Source organism: Mus pahari, chromosome 14 (assembly GCF_900095145.1).
Source record: "Mus pahari chromosome 14, PAHARI_EIJ_v1.1, whole genome shotgun sequence".
In the NCBI taxonomy this organism is placed as follows: domain Eukaryota; kingdom Metazoa; phylum Chordata; class Mammalia; order Rodentia; family Muridae; genus Mus; species Mus pahari.
Genome location: NC_034603.1, coordinates 45,995,715 through 46,016,209, shown reverse-complemented (window position 1 = coordinate 46,016,209; position 20,495 = coordinate 45,995,715). Strand labels below are relative to the sequence as shown.

At 44.0% G+C, this 20,495-nt stretch overlaps 1 protein-coding gene across 1 annotated transcript in view; it reads right to left on the bottom strand.

Annotated features, from left to right (window-relative positions):
* Positions 1-20,495, bottom strand: part of Kiaa0100 (KIAA0100 ortholog) — a 29,988-nt gene that overhangs the window by 7,157 nt on the left and 2,336 nt on the right. Inside the window, exons 5-28 of the mRNA XM_029546127.1 lie at positions 20,103-20,221; positions 19,613-19,673; positions 19,090-19,279; positions 18,025-18,148; positions 17,777-17,901; positions 17,490-17,557; positions 17,254-17,399; positions 16,377-16,495; positions 16,109-16,272; positions 15,720-15,978; positions 14,577-14,782; positions 11,516-12,608; positions 10,924-11,115; positions 10,591-10,793; positions 10,321-10,439; positions 9,980-10,200; positions 9,207-9,397; positions 8,767-8,866; positions 8,443-8,645; positions 6,370-6,664; positions 4,703-4,860; positions 3,995-4,201; positions 546-719; positions 333-339 (exon numbers count right to left, since the gene is read on the bottom strand). Of these exons, the coding sequence (XP_029401987.1) occupies positions 333-339; positions 546-719; positions 3,995-4,201; positions 4,703-4,860; positions 6,370-6,664; positions 8,443-8,645; positions 8,767-8,866; positions 9,207-9,397; positions 9,980-10,200; positions 10,321-10,439; positions 10,591-10,793; positions 10,924-11,115; positions 11,516-12,608; positions 14,577-14,782; positions 15,720-15,978; positions 16,109-16,272; positions 16,377-16,495; positions 17,254-17,399; positions 17,490-17,557; positions 17,777-17,901; positions 18,025-18,148; positions 19,090-19,279; positions 19,613-19,673; positions 20,103-20,221 (4,744 nt within the window). The remainder of the gene's footprint in view (positions 1-332; positions 340-545; positions 720-3,994; positions 4,202-4,702; positions 4,861-6,369; positions 6,665-8,442; positions 8,646-8,766; positions 8,867-9,206; positions 9,398-9,979; positions 10,201-10,320; positions 10,440-10,590; positions 10,794-10,923; positions 11,116-11,515; positions 12,609-14,576; positions 14,783-15,719; positions 15,979-16,108; positions 16,273-16,376; positions 16,496-17,253; positions 17,400-17,489; positions 17,558-17,776; positions 17,902-18,024; positions 18,149-19,089; positions 19,280-19,612; positions 19,674-20,102; positions 20,222-20,495) is intronic.

Here is a 20,495-nt window from a genome sequence, read left to right as displayed (position 1 = left end):
CTGCTCTTCCAGAGAACCCAGGGTTTAGTTTCTAATACCCACGCGGCAGCTCCCAACTCTCTATAAATTCAGTTCCAGGGGGGTCTGATATCCTCACACAGGCTATATACATACATACATACATACATACATACATACATACATACATACATGTGTGTGTGTGTGTGCGCACGCGCGCAAACACCAATACACATAAGTCAAAACAAAAAACACCAAAAAATAAATTGGGATTAGGTGTGGTAACAGATATTCTGTGAGTTCTAGATCAGTTTAGTATACATGAAAATGAGGACAGTCAGGACTATATATGAGACCCTGTCAGACAGACAGACAAATAATCTGAAAGAGAAAGATGATAGACACGGCTGGGTTTGCAACTGGTACAGCTAATGTCTGGCATGTAAAAAACCTCAAGTTTGCTCCCTAGTACTGTCCAAAAAAAACCCAAAAACCCTATGTAGCTCATGCCTAAGCTCATGAGTTTGAGGACAGTCTGGCCTCTAAAGACTGAGACCAAAAAAAAAAAAAAAAAAAAGGAAGAATGCAGAAGGTGGGTTAGAAAAGAGAATGAGGCCCCTTTGGGATGCACATTCACCCTGGAAGAGGGAAGAGAGCTGACCTGTGGTTGTGGTAACCATGCCTCCCACTGCCTGCCCACTTTCCATCAGCTCCTGAACAGAGTCCAGACTACGTTCCCGGTGCTCCTCAATGTTCTTCACCTGCAAGCACATTAAGGAAAAGGTGGCTTGTTCTAACACCACCATAGATGGCCGTGTTTCCAGTAGTCACGTGCTGCAAAAGAATGCTTCAGTCAACGACAGACTGCAGGCCCAACAATAGTCCCATACCTGGAACCCCAGCAAGAGGCTGCGAGGCAGGAATATCAGCACAGATCTGAGGTTGGCCTGGACTATGTAGTTCCATGGCAGTCTAGAACACATAGTTGAGACTCTCACAAATACAAAACAAGAGGCTGTACCACTCAATGATAGTGTGGGAATTTTAGTTCATGTAAAGACACTTTACGTTTACATAATTTAAAAAAAAAAAAAATCACCTAACTCTTTTTGGGAGTTTTCCACCTTGCTTCTATCAAGTGCTGGGATTATAAACATGAGCCACGATTTGGAGCTGGTATGTTCTTTGTGGTTTTGCCATTTTTTTATCTCCAGAACTACTCTGAACCCAGGCACTGTGGCTGATACATGTAATCCTAGCAGTTGGAGTAAGAGGAAGACAGATCCCTGGGCTTCCTGGACTTTGAGGTCAGTTTAGTTTACCTATCAAGGCTAAGCAGCTACTACTACACAGTAAGACCTCAAAAACTATAGCCAAGATGGCTCAGTAGGTAAAATGTTTGCTGACCAAGTCTGACAGCCTAAGTCCAACCCACATAAACCTCACATAAAAGGGGAAGAGGATGGGACGGACAGATGGCTCAGCAGTAAGGAACATTTGCTGTTCCACCAGAAGATCAGGGTTTGGTTCCCAGCACCGACATCAGCAACTACCTAGTAATTCTAGTTCTAGAGATCTAACACCCTCTTTCTGGTGTCAGAGGGCACGCGCAGATGATATACAGACATTTAGGCAGTCACATACACATGAAAAAGTGGGAGAACTGACTCCACAAAACTTTTTTTTTTTTTTTAAAGNTTTNTTTNTTATATGTAAGTACACTGTAGCTGTCTTCAGACACTCCAGAAGAGGGAGTCAGATCTTGTTACGGATGGTTGTGAGCCACCATGTGGTTACTGGGATTTGAACTCTGGACCTTCGGAAGAACAGTCAGGTGCTCTTATCCACTGAGCCATCTCACCAGCCCTCCACAAAACTATTATCTTTTAACCTCTAAAAACAACAGATCTCTCTCATACATACATAACAGGTCCTAAGTTTAAATCCTCAGTACCAATGTAAAAAAATCCAAGGATGGCCACCCATTCCTGTAATCCCAATTCTATGGAAGATAAAGACAAAACATTTTGGAGCTTGCTAGATCCCAGCCTAGCTCTAATTTCAATGAAAGACCCTGTCTCAAGGGAATGAGGTACAACTTCGTAGAAGTTTAATGCCCTTTCCTCTGGCCTCTGTGAATGCACAAGCACATATTTATTGCACACACATCACATGCTCACTTATACATACACCTACTTAAAAAGAAAACCATTATGATATTGTCACTTTAGAGATCAGGGTAATTAACAGAATGAATGGGATGAAAAAATCAAAGCAGTAAGGTCAAGGCTTCATGGCTGGAGACATGTTTCAGTAGTTACCAACACTCACTGACTGCTCTTCCAAAAGATGAAGGTTCTATTCCCAGCATCAACTGGACAGCTAACAAATTCTTGTAATTCTAGTCTCATAAGATCTAACACTTTCTTCTAGCCTCTGCAGGCACCAAGCATACATTGGATGCACAGACATACATGCAGGCAAAGTACCCATACATATTAAAAATAAATAAGCATAAATAAGGCTTTAGTGGCGGAAAATGACTCGAAGTTAGAAGCACTTGTTGTTCTTGCAGAGGACCCAGATTTAGTTCCCAGCACCAACATGGCAGCTCACAATCACCTGTAATTACAGTTTTAGATCTGACACCCTCTTCTGGTTTTAGAGGACACCTAAACATCCATGGCAGACTCACAAACACATTAAAAAAAAAAAAAACTTATAAAAAATGTATATAAATTACACACATGAATATTTTAGATATCCAGGATTTGGATGGCAGATCTACTGAATCACAAAGTCACATGGGGAAGAAAAAAAGTCATATTCTAACTCTAAGGATCTCTCCACTTTAATGCTAATGCAACTTAGGGGAGAAAAAAAAAAGTCTTCAACTATTGCTTAAAAATGCCCAGAAACTTCTGCCTACCTGTACATGAATAATTACCACTCCTACATCCCTATTTCTTTGGTGGTTGTGGGGATCAAACCCAGGGTCTTATGCATGAAAACCAAGTGTTACCCCTGAGCCAGAGCTCCAGCTAAGATACTTTCTGTAACCACCACCAAGAATACTAGTAACAGACACGGTTGGCTAACTTCCTATGTGACCAACAACCTGGCCATACTTGGCTTGACATCTGATCTAAACGTTCATCTGTGTCTGGCATCATTACACTTGAGGTTGCCTTGATTGAACCAGAAGTTCCTTTGGTTCATTATCATCATTCATGTTTTTTATTTTGTTTTTTATCAGATGTAACTGAATCCTTTTAACTTATGTGCACACTTAACCACATGTCAAATATATAAATGATAATATACAATGCTAGCCAGATTTGCCTCATGATCATCAACCCTCCAGTAAGTCGGAGAGCATATCTTAGAAATTAAAATGTTCTACCTTAGCCAGTTGGTGGTAGCATATGCCCTTAATCCCAGCACTTGGCAGACAGAGGCAGGTGTATATCTGAGTTTAAGGCCAGCCTGGTCTACATAGCAAGTTCCAGGACAGCTAGAACTACAGAACTACACAGAGAAACCCTGTCTTGATAAACAAAAAACAATGATTGCTGAAACAATCATCTTTATGAAAGGCTATATAAAAAAAAAAAAAAAAAAAAACCCTAGGCTAGCCACGTGACACCTTTCCTGCACCACAGATGCTAAGGCAAAGGGATCTCCAGTTCTAGGCCACCTGGGCCTGAGACCAGACTGCATAGCAAGACTTGTCTCAAACAGACAAAACAAAGTTCTCAGATCCACTGTCTATTTTCTTAGTTGCCTGCTTGTGTGACATTTATTGAGGAACTACAAACTAAAAAAGAAAGAAGTTCCTGTCTATTTACTCTAGTGCTGGTAAATATAATAGTGCCACAGGAGAGAAAAGCACTAGGTTGCTCGCATCCACAGTATCAGCAGCTTCCTTTTCTACTAAGCAGAATGGTAGGTATTATGAAGAATCTCCCCGTGGTTCTAGTTGAAGGGGCCAACTACAGATATACACAATGGACCTCCCCCCCCCGGGCTGACTAACCTCTAACCAGAGCTGCCGGCCATCCTGCTCAGTAGGGCTGCTTTCAGTGGTGGCAAAATACTGCATGCCATCTAAGAGGCAAGTCCAGGAAGTCTTTTGTTTCAGTGTGTCACCATACCAAGCTGGATGGTGTTGACACTGCAGCAACTGGGCTTTGGCAGCTGATACAATGACACAGCCTTCTGTCTCTGCTCCACGAAGAACCATCTACATCAAAGAGAAATGCAGTTTTAGACACAAAGGGGGCTGAGAATGGTCTTCGGATCACTGCTAACTCTAGCTTACAGAGCAAGCTTTATTGGGTTTTATACGTGGAAGTGTTACTCAGGATACCTACAGAAAGGTGCAAACCTGAGTTCTCGCCACCCATTCTTCAGTTATACGGGGAGAAACACTGAGCTTGGCAATAACAAGCCCATTACCTCAGCATTCAGGAAACCAAGGCAAGACAGCCAAGTCTGAGACCAGCCTGAGCTACACAGTGGAGCCCCCTCCCTGCCCCCTTTTTTGAGGCAGGGTCTCACTATATTGTCTCCAAACTCAAAGATCCCCCTGGCTCTGCCTCCCAAGTGCCTCCCTTGGGTTAAAGGTGTGCGCTGCCACATCTAGCTTGTGGAATCCTAATTTTTTAAAAAATAATTATAGGAAAGTAAACATTTTGATTTGAGATCTATCTTGATACTGGTTTCCTATTTTAAAAAAAGATACCTGGCAGTTAACCAGCTCAATAAGGCAATTCCGGTTGTATATGTCATCTGTCTGGCAGGCAGCAATGCCACACAATTGGTCACTCATACCAGACTCCTCTTCTGTGAATACTACAAATCTGTCTGTCTCTTCAATCAGCTTCTGCAACATGTAAGCACCTGAAATGTAAGCAAGAAATAAGAAATGGGGAAAGGTCACTGTCTCAAAGGGAAAGAGAGCACATGCAGGACCACCCTGATCTCCCATTACTTCCTATCTAGGTAAGGACTGAGATACATCTTCAACCTGGAACACTGGTGCACTTCACTCTATCCTACCCTTGACCCAAAAGGATAAGATAAAAGCTATTTAGTTCCCCTCAATGTTACTAAAAATAAAAGTGAACGATTTCCAATAGAAATAGAAATACCGGTTTAAATGGTGTTTTTGTTCCTAAGGTCCACATCAAGACAGTGGTGGGAATTGAACCCAGGTGTGTTCGCTTGTCTCTGCTTCTACAGTGCTTTATAACAGGCATATATTTTCCCCATTTTAACTCATTCCAGCAGCCAAGTCTCCTATATGCACAGTGGCATTCTGTCCTTCTTACCCATCCCAGCTGTTCCACCTTCTTCCAGTCCTTGCTGCCTCCTGTTGATACCTCCTGTTGCTATACTGTGATATCTGTTTACCATCTCTGAACACGTCACCCCTTTCCTAATATTCTTATCCAGGTCATTCCCTCCTGACTACTCCTTCCCCCATATCCACACGTTCCAATCATGCCATACCCTAAAGTCAACTCAATTTTAGTCCTCACCTAATTTCCTTCCCTTCCCTTCTACTGTAACTTCCCTATTTTTTGAGTTCCTTTAGTGTGGCACTGACACTTCTCCCCTTGTTCTCACAGGCACCACTAACTTGCATTGCCTTGTATTTGTTATACCCTAAAATGCCAATCCTTTCTTGCCAAGTCTTACTTACCTTTCAAGATTTTCCCCGAGTGCTACAGATAAATAAAGAACCTGGTAGTGTTTCAGTTTTATGCCAGCTAAGCACTTAAATCTTTATTGCCTCAACAAAGTAAATTTATCAAAATGATGCAAGGCTGTGGATATGATCTTAGTATTTGCTTAGAATGTACAAGAACCTGAGTTCAATGTCCAATATTGAAATTTTGAAAACTAATTCTTTGTTATTGTTTTGTTTAGATAAAGTCTCACTCTGCAGCCTCGGCTGGCCTAGAATTTGCACAGGCCAGGCTGTCTTCTGCCTTGAGTGCTGAGATTAAAAATGTGTTCATCCCAGCACTCGGGAGGCAGAGGCAGGCGGATTTCTGAGTTCAAGGCCAGCCTGGTCTGCAGAGTGAGTTCCAGGGCTATACAGAGAAACCCTGTCTTGAAAAACCAAAAAAAAAAAAAAAAAGTGTTCAACTACACCAGCAAGAAACAATTCCTAACTTTTGCTTCTTTCCCTTACTAATTCTCTTCTGATCCCAATACTTGCTGATCTTCCGGCCACAGGGCAGACTTTCGAAGCTTCCTCATTATTAGCAATATAAACCCAAGATGGCCAAATATAAATAACTAACACTTTCATCTCTGTATCTGTATCTAGATTTACGGCCTTTTCCAAGCATATGTTCACATGCTAAACCTAATCCCATGGTCTCGTCTGTCCCAGCCTACCTCCTGATGATCCCTTATCAGGCCGTCCACTGAAGCTGGGAGTGCTGACATGAGGTGGGACTTGGGCACTAGGTGGGATACCCCGCTTTGGCTTTTTGGCTGACATCTGAGGATCAATCTTCAAACCTTTCAGGGCCTCAGTAGAGAGATTACGTTTGAGTACAGCTGCTTTTTTGTAACCATCATATAAGCCAAAGGCAATGTCCCTATTGGTGGTTGTCCACGAAATCCGTAAATCTACCAAATGCAGCTGGTGTGTATGAAAGGCAGGATCACCACCTCGAGTAGAAAGCTCCTGAGAAACAGAAAAAGGGTGCCAGGGTCACACAGACATTCCCACTACTAGTGCTTGTTTGGTTTTTTTTTTTAAAGATTTATTTATTATATGTAAGTACACTGTAGCTGTCTTCAGACACTCCAGAAGAGGGAGTCAGATCTTGTTACAGATGGTTGTGAGCCACCATGTGGTTGCTGGGATTTGAACTCCAGACCTTCGGAAGAGCAGTCGGTGCTCTTACCCACTGAGCCATTTCACCAGACCCCCACCACTATTCCTGAACAAAAAATGCAGAGACAAACTTGCTAAAAACAGAGGGAGAAATGGGAAGACCCTGGAGAAATATTGTTGTCTTAGTTTGTACATTACTTTACATCCCAACTGTACTTAATGCAGTTTTAATGAATGAGTTAATTTCAAATGCTATACTTAATTGGGAAAGATGGCGAAAGCCAGCACTAACCGAAGTGTTAAGAACTTTTACTCATGCTAGAGAGATGGCTCAGAGATTAAGAGCACTGTCTGTTCTTCCAGACGTCCTAATTCAATTCCCAGCAACTACATGGTGTCTCTCAAACATCTGAACTGGGATGGTACCCTCTTCTGACTGCAGGCATATATGTATGAAGAGCATAAAATCTTAAAAAAACAAAAAAACTTTTACTTTATTTCCTGAAGACCAAGAGATTTGTTAGAGGGAGAGAAGAAAAGGAATTTTCTTTTTCTTTTTTTTTTTCTTTGTTGGGAGTGGTGGTGCCAGGGATAGAACTCATCAATCTGACATTGAACTGCATACCCAGCTCAGGAATTTTCAAGAAGAATGATGTCCCTATGTGACAGATAGCACATGCCTGCAATCCCAGCACTTAAGGCAGTGGCAAGAGAACAGAAAATTCAAGAAATTCAAGTCAAACTTGGGCTACACAGCAAGACTTTCTCAAAAACAAAACAAGGCAGCAGCAGCAACTGGGGACCAGTGATCACACTCAGCATGTATTGGGGACCAGTGATCACACTCAGCATGTAATGGGGACCAGTGACCACACTCAGCATGTAATGGGGACCAGTGATCACACTCAGCATGTAATGGGGACCAGTGATCACTCAGCATGTAATGGGGACCAGTGATCACACTCAGCATGTAATGGGGACTAGTGATCACACTCAGCATGTAATGGGGACTAGTGATCACACTCAGCATGTAACGGTGTCTGCTGCCAGGCCTGCGACCTCTGTTTGATCCCTGTGCACACATGCACACACACACATACAAACGTCTTTCTTTTCTTTTTACATTATTAATGTAATAAAAATTTAAGCAGCAGCTAGTGAGATGGGTCAGTGAGTAAGGTTACTTACCACCAAACCAATGGCTTGAGTTGGATCTTCTGGATTAATATGGTGGGAGGAGATAACCGACTCCTGCTAACTGTACGCTCACTTGCACACATATATAACCACCAACCCAATAAATGCAACTTAATAAAAGCAGCTGACACAACTATACCAAGTGACTATATCATAATGACATGCACGGTATGAACACAGTTAGAAACCTTATCATAACTTAACTCTCACCCTCCAATGAGATACTATTTGAACTCAGGAGATAACAGGTGTAGACAGGCACATGAGGGTAGGGCCCACGTGACAGTAAAATCCATGATACTATTTTGTTGGCCTTCTAAAGTCTCCAAAATGACTAGAAATTTCTGTTAAGCCACCAGTAGTCTATTTTACCCACTTAAATTGAGACACTAAGATAACTGATAAAAAAAGAGACTGTCAAACAGTACCTCTTCAGTGGTGCGATTGCTGTGCCGTTGGTAAGTAAGGGAAGAGAGGCTCAATAGGTGGGTCTTTGTGATCAAGGGATCAAGGCAGTGGTCAGCGTTCTCTTCAGTGGGTGAAGCCATCAGATGAACAGTCACCTGACTTAAGTCACTCACCATCTGGGTTACACTCCACTCAGAAATAAGGCGCCGCATCACTGTGCCAGCTGAAAAAAAGGAGCATATAGTCCGTGCAGACTGGATGAAAAAGTGTGTGAGAAGAGGAGAATGGAGCCAAGAAGAAAACCCCAAGGAACAGACTAGGAGAAACAGAGGCTCTGGACTGACCTTGAGGTATAAGCCGCTGAGTTCCCCGAGTGAAGACATGGCCCTGACTGCACTCAATCTGGATGCCCCGCTGCTGGGCAAAGGAAGCCCAGTAATGTACCTGGGAATGTGAGAGAAAAAAACTGAAGAAAGGATGGCAGAAGAGAGGATTAAGAAATTCATTATGGGCTGGGCCGGGCATGGTGGCACACGTCTTTAATCCCAGCACTTGGGAGGCAGAGGCAGGAGGATTTCTGAGTTCAAGGCTAGCCTGGTCTACAGAATGAGTTCCAGGACAGCCAGGGCTACATAGAGAAACCCTGTCTCGAAAAAAACCAAAGGAGATTCAATATATTATATTGAATATATTCAATACATTATATATTCAATATATTTTTATTTTTAGAAAATAAAAAACTAAGAAAGGGAAACCCAGTTAAGTGTCAGATGCTGAGTCTAACCTGTAGCTGGGGAAACAGTGCAGTATAGGAAAGCTGTTTGTAGTGCTGGCCAAGTTTCTTCTTGGTGGGCTTCAGGTTATTAAACAGTTTTCCTCTACAGATAGGCCTTGTGATGCTAGTCCAAGTTGCCCAGAAATTTTGCATCCAGCGCAGGGTACTACTATACAACAGAATCCGGGGCTGAGATATTGCTACAAAGGAAAGGACAGACATATCCAAGCTGTGGTTGACACAGAGGTGAGGGGAGTGCTTCCCTAGCTTCACTTTTAGAGAATAAAAAACCCACACACCCTCCTCAGAGCCAGGGTCCCCAGCACTTCCTTCAAGGACCTAAGCTCTCTGCTTTCACCTACTGCCATGGTCTAAACATTTGTCTGTTCATCACCCTACCCGACTCCAACAGCCAGATATTTAGGTTAAAATCCTAAACTCCAAGGTGATGGAATTGATGAGGGAAGCTGATAGCTGATGAGGGAAGCTGATAGCAAGGACAAAGACCTTATGATATTGATGACAATGGGTGCACTGGGTCAGCTGAGGACCTTCACCAGACAACTTCCATCTTTAACTTCCTAGACTATACAACTTTGAGAACATCCACTGCTCATAAGCAACACAACTTATGGTATTATTGTTAACAGCAGTCCAAAACCACCAATCCTCCTGCAAAGGTCCCAACCTAAACTCTGTTCTGTCCTCTGTCCCATCCCTCTTTCACTCTAAGTGGTCAGTACCCAAGCCCATCCTCCCACTGTCCCAGGCCCAAGTCTCACTCCCACTATGACGAGTCAAATCCATCTTGATGGAGAGATTGAGGTTCTCAGAGCGGAAGGCCCGGTAGGAGTCATGGAGCTGGCCCAAGGGTACCTCAGGCAGGAACTCTGGGGCCCTCAGAGTGACACTGTGATGATCATGAGGATTTCCGTGGCACAGCCACTGTAGGTCCAGTGTCATGCAGAGGTCAGGCAGGTGAAGGAAGCAGCAGTCGTCATACCTGCCTCACAACGGAGCCCCAGCCCGCAGAGACCGGTCACTTGCTTCCCTTGGTCCTTCCCCTCTCCCTCCACCCCGATTCCCCCATCCAGTTAAGGCCCCCACCCTTCACTCCACTCACTTAGAAGCTGTTCTTACGTTGACATCCAGGTCCCCTTTGAACACAAACTGACCAGGCTTCCAATGAAAAGAAAGGTGGCTCCACTCCCAGTGCATGTTCTCAGTTGTATTATAGGGATCCTATAATGACCCACCCGACCCCAAAGAACAAGGGTGAGCTATAGACAAAAGACCAGTCTCCCAAATCAGTACCTTTCTCTTCATGCCCCACATGCTGTGCAGGTCCCAACTACACTATCCTAACAAGGAAATGACTCCATGGAGCCCTCACCTCAGTGGCCAGCTGATGCAAGTTTGCTTGTTCAATATCCATATGCCAGTCCCCATGGAACAGAAGACGGCTCTTATCCCACCAGGGCAAAGGTGGGCTGGGGTCAGCTGAAGGCTTGGTCAAGAGGTCCACACACTGACCAATCAGTGTCCAGGCTGGATCCCAACATGGGCCCCACACCACTGTGTACTGGAAGATTTCCGCTAGGGGAGAGGAATGCAGGCTTACTACAAAGCACCTCTGTTCCTCCTTTGCTCCAAAAGGACCTCAGATTATCTTCTACCCAAGGCCCATAAATACCCCTCAGCCAAACCAACTGCTTCCTTTACTCACAGTGGAAGTCATGGTAAAACTTGAGTGGGGGCATGTTCCTTTCTACTGCCACGTTACCCCAGGGAAGTCCCAAATGCAGGATTTGACGTCGACGGGAGCATGGCTGGCCACTCTGCTCAGTGCCCGCAAGTCGACCCATTAGCCGCCAGTCCCGGATCTCAAACAGGTACCGTGGATAGTCTCTGATCCGAACTATTATTAGACAGCAGATGAACACTGGCTGTTTAAGTTCACACATGGTTTCCCCCTTGCTTGTTTTAGCCCATATATAGTCATCTAGAGAACAAGGGCTGGCAATTATGTAGCGAAGATAAAACAGGTCACAGAGACCACTAGGCAAAGGTGAGGGACAGAGAGAACACAAAATTCAAGAGCCACAATAGCCTTAAAAAAGCCTGTGCTCATTCAACTTACTATGTCAGTTGAAAAGTTTCAGGGTGGAAATCAGGAACAAAGAGAGGAAAGCAGAGCTGTCTACTCAAACCAACTATGGTTCCCAATACAGCCTAAACCTAGCTCCTTTGCAATCACTCAGAGAGCTTCCTGGCACTCACAGGACAAATACCAGGCTCCACGAATAAGATACACTTACCCAGAAAAGTTTTGACATTGCACTTGAGCATACGACACCACTGAATGACAAGATCCATTCCTTCAGCAGGAAAAGGGCTGCCAGGATCAAGTTCTCGAACCTGCTCTATCACATGCTCAGGCCCATGGAAGGATGCATCTGCTAGAGCCACCAACTCTAGCCCTGCCAGGCTCCAAGTGAGCAGTGCACGGCGCATGGGTGTGTTGCCATAGAGACGACGAGAGCGCTGGATGTAGATTTCAATGTTTTTGCGTTCCAAAGAGGCATAGAGTTCCTCAATTTTCCGAGCTGGCAATAGCTCCCCATGCTGCTTCCGTAGGGCAGCCACTTTGGCATCTAACAACTGCAGCCTTTTGGCACTCTCCTTACTTTCATCCTTCATCAGTTCATAGTTATCATGAAGTTTCACCTCAAAGATGTCATCCAGGAAAACCCAAGAAAAGTGCTGAACTTTTAGGAGTAAATCAGGTGGGAGAGGGGCAGGGCTTGGAGAAGCCCAAGCATGAGTCCCTCGATGCAGCCCCTTTAGCCATTTCTGAACTCCCACAGCCTCATCCAAAGTTCGAGAGAAGTCATACTGATAAGGAAACTCCACTGAGACTGACCCGAGGGAAAGAAGCCAAACCCGATTGCGGAGGGTCTGCAGTGCAGGGAAGGGATTCCTGTGAAGGATCATCTCTTCTAGCTCAGGCAGAAGCTGCACCTCTACCTCCTTCAAGTTGAAGATGCTATTGCCATCAAAGCCAGCAGCCAACTCGGGGCAGTAAGCCTGCAGTGAACCTCCATGCCGGCTCAGCGACACACTCTCTGCAGCCAGGGTAACGAACTTGTCCTCAGCCACGAAAGCTGTTAGCTTGGCGGTGCTCACCTCCAGGGTCAGGGTGAGCAGCCGCCTAGGCAGGGATGCCTCAGGGAGATGCTCTTCTGGCTCACAGGCGGACTGTGCAGTCTTTAGTGAATGGGATTCAATAATCTCAGGAAACACAGTAGCTCGTAAAAGGTCTCGGCACTGTAGAGTGGCCCTGACATGCTGGTACAGGTACATGTGATCTGGGGGGCTCCAGAGTAAAGTCAGCCCCGCACCACACTGAACCTTCAGGGTGTAAGAGAAGAATGTAAGACACTGTGTCTCAGGACAGTAGGAGTAACAGGACTATCACACATGCCTACCAGGTTCATGAATTGTAACTACCCATAAGTTCTTCCTAAGAAACCACATTAACTACTGCCTTGCTTGGTTTCCCTTAGCACTAAAGTGCTAAGTTAACAGTTGTCATTTGTCTCACACTTATGACCAACTTACACTTTTGGATTTTCTTCTAGTAGATTCTAAAATGCCTTATAAGTTTGAATCATATGTTTTCTTTGGTATTTACCATACTAAAACTAGCATGCACACATAATCATTTTGCTTTATGTTTCCACATAGAAGTTACCATTCAATGAACACCATCCAAAAATAGGTACAACTTGAAATGTTTCATCAACGAATTAGATGGCCTGATTCCTAAAACACAATGTAAAGTACTAGCCACACAGTATAACACAGCAACTGACTTACTATGAATATATGTCCTGGTCATCCCGAGACAAAGTCAGTTCTGAATAGCTCAAGGGATGAGAAACTGAAATACCAAGACACAGATGTTCTCCTAAATTGTCTCTGAAATGCAACCTCCTCAGTTTCCAAAGGAATGCCTCCCTTCTATAAAGATCCCATACCCATCCGCTACTCTGTGCAGAAAGACAGTGAAAATCCTCCATTATCAGATCCCTTCTAGCCTTCTAAGGACCCAACTGCTTCCATAAAAGTGTCCTGTGTGTCAGTATGGATGGATATTAGAGGGTAACTTTCAAGAGTTAGCTCTGTCTTTCCACTTTGTAGCTCCTGGGAATCGTCAGGCCTGACACCAAACATGTTGTTTATTTAAAGAGCCATCTCTCAGGCCCTCATCTCCCCCAACCCCCAGATTTATGTGCATTAATTTTGCTTACATATATGTATGTACACAAAATACATGCTAAAGTTAGATGTCAGATGCCCGACTACTGGAGCTATGGGTAATTATGAACCACTATGTGGGCGTTGAGAATTGAACCTACAAGTCCTTTACAAGAAGGATGGTGAGTGCTCCTAATCACTGAGCCATCTCTCCAGCCCCAACTATTTTCTGTTCTGGATTTTTGGGGTTTTTTTTGGAGATAGTTTCTCTGTGTAGTCCTGGCTGGCCTTGATCTCACAGAGATCCACCTACTTCTGTCTCTAGAGACCAGAGGTTAAAGGCGTGTCACCACCATTCAGACTCCCACTTGGTTTTTTTTTTGTTTTGTTTTGTTTTGTTTTTTTGTGACAAGGTCTCTCACTAAACCTAAAACTTGCTGTTCCAGTCAAACCTGCTGTACTATGTGACCAGTACTTTTACACACAAGGCTTGTGAGTCTCATGATCCACTTGCTCCATCCTTCAATGCTAGAGCTACAGGCCTGGCTTTTACCTGGGTACTAAGAATTTGAACTCAGGTCCTCTAGCATTCACAGCAAGCACCCTTAACTGCTGAGTCAACTCCCACCCCTGATTTTTAAAATGCCCTATTATTTTCATACACACACGTATATGTGTATATATCATATATGTGCTATATATATATCTATATATTACACACACACACACACACATACATGTATACACACACGCACACACACACACACATGTATACACATTGAAACACTTATAATTAAAATGATTTATCTGTTATCGCCTTTAAACTGACCCCAAAGCTTGGGGTGGGAAAGCTAAAATGGGTACAGCTACAACAAGACAGTTACAAATGGGGATTTATTGAAGCTGGAAATATGAAGCTTAAATGGTCTCTATTTTGCATGTATTTAAAAAAAACACAGTAAAATGTTTAAAATCTAAGAAGTAAGGGAAGATGGGACACCAGCTGTCCTTTTCCTCTGACAACATTAGTCAAAAAAATAAAAAATAAAAAAACAACAACAAAAAAAATGCTTTAAGTGGTAGGAAAATCCAGCCTGGCCCATAGCCCTAAAGCATTACCTCTAGAGAGCGGATGCTGCTGTGATAGGTGAGGGAGAGCATGGAGAGGCCCAGCACTGGCGTGGGGATGTCAGGAGCCTTGCAGCAAGGCTGCATCTTCTCTGTGACTGATTTTACTAATGCAAGCACAAGTCCTTGAATGCCCACAGTGGAGGTCTCGGCACTACCCAAGACAGTCAGTGTGTCCAGTCGTAGCTCTGAAGCACCTGGCATCAAGAAACCAAGACATTCTAAGTTCTGAAATGACAACCTGTCCTTTGTCCTTTCTTATCCCTTTACTATCTTTAGTATCAACACTTCCCCTAAGTGATTCCTAATACGTTAGGAAAACTTTCTCTTCTCTTACCTAACTAGATCTGGCAAAGTCAATGAACTTTCTCAGTGTTTAGAATTATTCATACATCATTTACTCCCCAGAACTATACACAAGAAAATAAAAAGCTGATTGCAAGCTTTTAATTCCAGCATGGGGGAGGCAGAGTCAGGAGAATCTCTGAGTTCGAGGCCAGCCTGATCTACTTCAAGTTCTAGAACAGCCAGGGCTACACAAAGAAACACTGTCTTGAAGAAAAAACATAAAACAACAACAACAAAAACCACAAAAAGGAAAAGAAACAAAGAAAGAAAAGACAAAGCTAGGTAAGGGCCAGACACACCTACGAGCCCAACATCTGTCAGGTGAACTGCAGAAGCGAGAGGGCACACTGGAGAAGACCATCCATCAAGAGAAAAACAAAAACTAAACAAAAGACACACTACCCGCCCAGCGTGGTGGCGCACGCCTTTAATCCCAGCGCTTGGGAGGCAGAGGCAGGCGGATTTCTGAGTTCGAGGCCAGCCTGGTCTATAAAGTGAGTTCCAGGACAGCCAGGGCTACACAGAAAAACCCTGTCTCGAAAAACCAAAAAAAAAAAAAAAAAAAAAACACACACTATAGAGGCCTCAGCCTCAGCCCCTGATCGCGATAAGGTTAAGTTTTTCCCACTGTGTCTTTTTAAAATACTTCCTTCTACAATAGATACTAAGAAGTAGCACAAAGTCTGTCATTCAAGCCTTTCTAACGTTTAGTACCTCTAACAAGACTTCCCAGATAATAAGCTTCCTTAATGAAAAGAATTTCAGCAGACTTCCTGTTCCACTTACCAACCAGCGCAGAAAGAGTGAAGAGGTTCATGTCTTCCACCTTCAAGTCTACCTTCCACAGTAAGGTCACAGATTCCCCAAGTGAAGATTTCCTAGAGACAGCTGACTTTTCAGATTGTGGAATCACCAAGGAGAGGATTCGAGACAGACACTGGGCACAGATGTCTGATATTTCTACCTGAAGTCCTCGAATAGTACAGTCAAGAAAGAGAGTATTGGACTGGGTGCTGGACAAGCCCAGGGGCTGGTTATAACTTCCCTAGAAAAGAAAGGAAACCCACTGAAACTGTGCAGATGCAGCCCCCACACCAAGGGCACACTCAATCCTCAGAAGCATGTCAGGACAGGGAGCTCTGCGGACCCTGACTCACCACACAGCATCCACCTACCTGTAGTGTAAAGGAATCCAGAACAAGTGCTTCGCCCCAAACATGCATGTTAGGTGGATGTGGTGCCCGCTGAATGTGGGAGTCACTGCCCACACGCCAGCAGAGATGATCTACAGTTAGGACTGCCCGCTGATGGATACTTTGTGGACGGAGGTGCTGGTAGTCTGAAACACATGGTAAGGAGGTAGTCAAGGTACTGTGGCCATGAAACAGGCATAGCTATAACCAAAGGGCAAATCCTCATTCCCTTTCCATCCCTGAGCCTTACCCAGGGAGATGGAATTGAACCCCAAAGCAAAAGGTGGTGTATCTCCAAGCTGAATGGAAATGCTGACATTGGAGACTGAGGTGCTGAAGATAATGGGAGCCAGGATCTGAGGGAAGGTTCTACACAGGGATAAGACTGACATCATTATAATAGCCACTTCCTGTGAAGGAACAGAGTTCTCAAAACTGATGACAGTTTAGTTTTGCCATAATTCTTAGATCTGGCAACAGCTACAAAGTAATAAGTGTAGTCTGTCAGATTGCTGTTCCTCCCAATGGTAATCTGAAGGAACACCAGAAAGATATGAAGACAAAGTTTAAAAAAGACAAAATTGCCAGGCAGTGGTGGCACACACCTTTAATTCCGGCACTTGGAAGGCAAAGGCAGGTGGATTTCTGAGTTCGAGACCAGTCTGGGCTACACAGAGAAACCCTGTCTCGAAAAATCCAAAAAAGCCGGGCGTGGTGGCACACGCCTTTAATCCCTGCACTCGGGAGGCAGAGGCAGGCAGATTTCTGAGTTCGAGGCCAGCCTGGTCTACCGAGTGAGTTCCAGGACAACCAGGGCTATACAGAGAAACCCTGTCTCGAAATAAAACAAACAAAAAAAATTACTAAATTTACACATTGATAGCCAAATATAATGAATACAGCAACATCACATGGTTTATTCTAGTAACAAGAAGCATCATTTACAAATCACTTTCTGTGTGCAGAACAACACAAAAACAGTTCTGCAAATCTGACAGAACACCTTACAGCCCAAGGCAAGCGAGATGCTGTTTCTCACCTCAGTCTGCTTCTCTTACATAAGTAAGGCGCTGTGCTGGGTATTTAACACAAGAGTACACCTGGTGAGAGGTAACTTAAAGACTCACCTTCTCTTCCTTTGCTTAAGATCAGGTGAACTGGCTCCTTGGGTTTCCAGTGCTAGCATAAGCAGCCAGTGAGAGAATTCCTGGTGTCGGTAATGAATGATACAGGTGTTCAGAACTAGAGAAGCTGAGAGGTCGATGGTAGTCACCTGGGAATGAGAAGACCCCAAGTGTGGGCTTTATTCCCAGAACTAGCCATGCAACAACATGAAGAGAGCAGACAGGTTCTTGGCAGCTACCTGCACATTAGCCTTGAGTGAGTTGAGGCAGACAATTCGTTGGCGACTCTGGGACAGCAACAACCCGTCTGTAAGAAGCCAAAAAACAGATGAGGGGAAGTCACAAGGTATAACTAGGAAATGGGCAAGTGCAGGCAGAAGATGAGGACATTGCCATCAGCACTGTGAGTCAGGGATATTTTCTCATCTTTTCTCCTTCCACCCACAGTGATTTTAAACCAAATAGGGCACTAACACAGAATGCCTGGTCCTCCTATCTCTTAGTACCAGTAACCCCTTCCATGAACCTTCTAATAGGAGTTCAGTGCTCATCTGTGCCATATCATAGTTTGCTGTGAAGCTTCGAAGCGGCAGCTGGTCCTCATCACGGTGGTACAGGAAATGCAGCAGCTTCAGTGTCCAGGTCAAGTGCCTGGACCAGAGAGAGTCCACATCAGAACCAGCTGGCACGCCTTTCCTCTCTGCTCATGACAGACAGGCTCAGTGAATCCTGAGACAGGCCATGGGATCAACCTCAGTCTGGGTGAGTCCTTACCGTTTCTGACTGTTCATAGACAACACCACACTTGTGTTCTCCATCTTCACCTTGACTTGGTCTGGCAGCCGCTGGAGGAGGTATAGGCCAGGCAGAGTTGGTTCAGGGTAGTTCTCAGTCAAATCTGGAAATAGGAATGAATAATAGACATGAGATCCTGATTAGTCCTTAACATTCTCAAATTCTCCCAGCCCTGCCCCTCTTCAGTCAAATCCTCACATACAGGAAAGTAAAAAGGTAAGCTAAGCAAATGCCTAAGTGGGTACAAGGCCCAAAACATCACAGACCCAAGTACCTGATATACTTCCATTCCCAGACTCTAAAAGCATAAACAGTTAGGTGAATAGTTAGGTATAATGGAGAAGATATTTACACTCACTTTCACTAACTATAAGAGATCATATACACTCACTTATTTACAAATAATTTACACTCAAATCATTTACACTCACTTTCACTAACTATAAGAGATCAGCCAGGGCTGGTGAGATGGCTCAGAGGGTAAGAGCACTGACTGCTCTTCCGAAGGTCATGAGTTCAAATCCCAGCAACCACATGGTGGCTCACAACCACCCATAATGAGATCTGATGCCCTCTTCTCGTGTGTCTGAAGACAGCTACAGTGTACTTATGTATAATAATAAATAAATCTTAAAAAAAAAAAAAAAAAAATAAAAAAAAAAAAAAAAAAAAGACATCAGCCAAACACAGAGAAACCCTGTCTCAAAAAACAACAAAACAAACAAACAAAAAAAAACCCAAAAAATAAAGACATCAGCCAAGTCAGCTAACTAAAATGTTCTAGGCCTGTGTCTTTATTATAAAAAAAAAAAAAAAGTAAAAACATACATAAAACATGCAGTGCTAACTCACAGTAAGTAACCACTAGATGTAAGTTCTTTGTCTCAGAACACGGAAATACCTACTTCCTCTCCCTCTACCTAATCAAAGGTCATCGTGTCTAATGACTCACACCTCAACAAGGGGCCAAGTCACTGGTTTTTCTACTTTCAAAATAATCCCCAAGACTACAGCAGACGAGAAACTCAACGACTGAGGCTTTACCTGAACAAGAAACAGATTTGGAAATCCGACCTGGGGCATGACACAGTAGTTGACTATGGAAGAGGCCTTCATGCAGCTCAGCATGGAGTGTCCACACATCCACAGTGACAGCCGTCAGATGCCAACTGCAGACGCTGACCTGTAGGCGCAGGTCCAGGGCCAGTGACAGCTCTACTAGGCATGTGTCTTCCTGTGAAGGGAGGTTTAAAGTTTTAGGTCAAATTGGAATGGTCTGGAACAAGTGTGGTAGTTCACACCTATAATCTTAGTACTCAAGACTAAAGCAGGAGGCCCACCATAAGTTCAAAGCCAGACTGGGCTACATATCAGGCCAGCCATAGCTACACATGACAAAATCATCTCCCACAAAACAAACAAAGCTACAATGGTTAGGAATACTGGTTAAGCATTGCCTTGGGAAAAACCCTTAAAAGCACAGAATCTAAAAACACAAGTACCCTAAGCTCCTTCATATCTGTGCTCAAGAGGATAAGAAGCACTAGAGTAACACTGACATACTCACCAGCTGACCACTCTTCAGGACTTTGCTATTGATCTTTGATAGGTTCACTTTACAGATGAGACTGGGAAAGAAAGAAAAAATTAAAAGCATTTAATCCAGGGGTGGTGGCATAGCTCTTGAATCCTACCACTCAAGAAGCAAAGGCATGTAGGGTTCTGTGAGTTCAAGGACAGTCTGATCTACATATAGAGTTTTAAGAAACCCACGGCTTTATAGTGAGACCCTGCTTCAAAAACAAAACAAAAAACTCTTGACCCCTTTCCTCACTCTTTTTTTTTTTTTTTTTTGTGGGTTTCTCTGTATAGTCCTCACTATCTCTTAATTAATCTGTTGGGTAGAAAAAAAAACAGGGCAAGCAGAACAGCCAATCTTGGCTTCTCAAGACTGTACAGAATGAGAACCTGACATGCAGATAAGGAGGCTTCGACATTAGTTTCTCTCAAGCAACTCCAAACGGGGATACTACCAGCCTCTTCTACCTACCACTCACCTCTTCCCATCACTGTCCAAAAGAAATCTGCTTCTACTGATCTGGATGTGCCACAAGGACTCAGAGGTAGCCACCTTAAGAACCATGATGTTTATGGCATCTACATGAATGGAGAATAGCTGGAAGGATAATAAAGATAAGCAATAATCCATGCACGGCACCACTCTCCCTTACCAGCTGAGGACGGAAGATCTTAGCTTGTACCCTCCAGATCGCACTGGAGGGATACAACTCCCAAACCCCACGGAGCAGCTCACAAGTGCCTGTTACTCCAGCTCCAGGGCAACCAACACTCTTTGATAGCCTCTTTGGTCAATGTACAAGTATCCATCCATCCATCCTTCCTTTCTCTCTCTCTCTCTCTCTCTCTCTCTCTCTCTCTCTCTCTCTCTC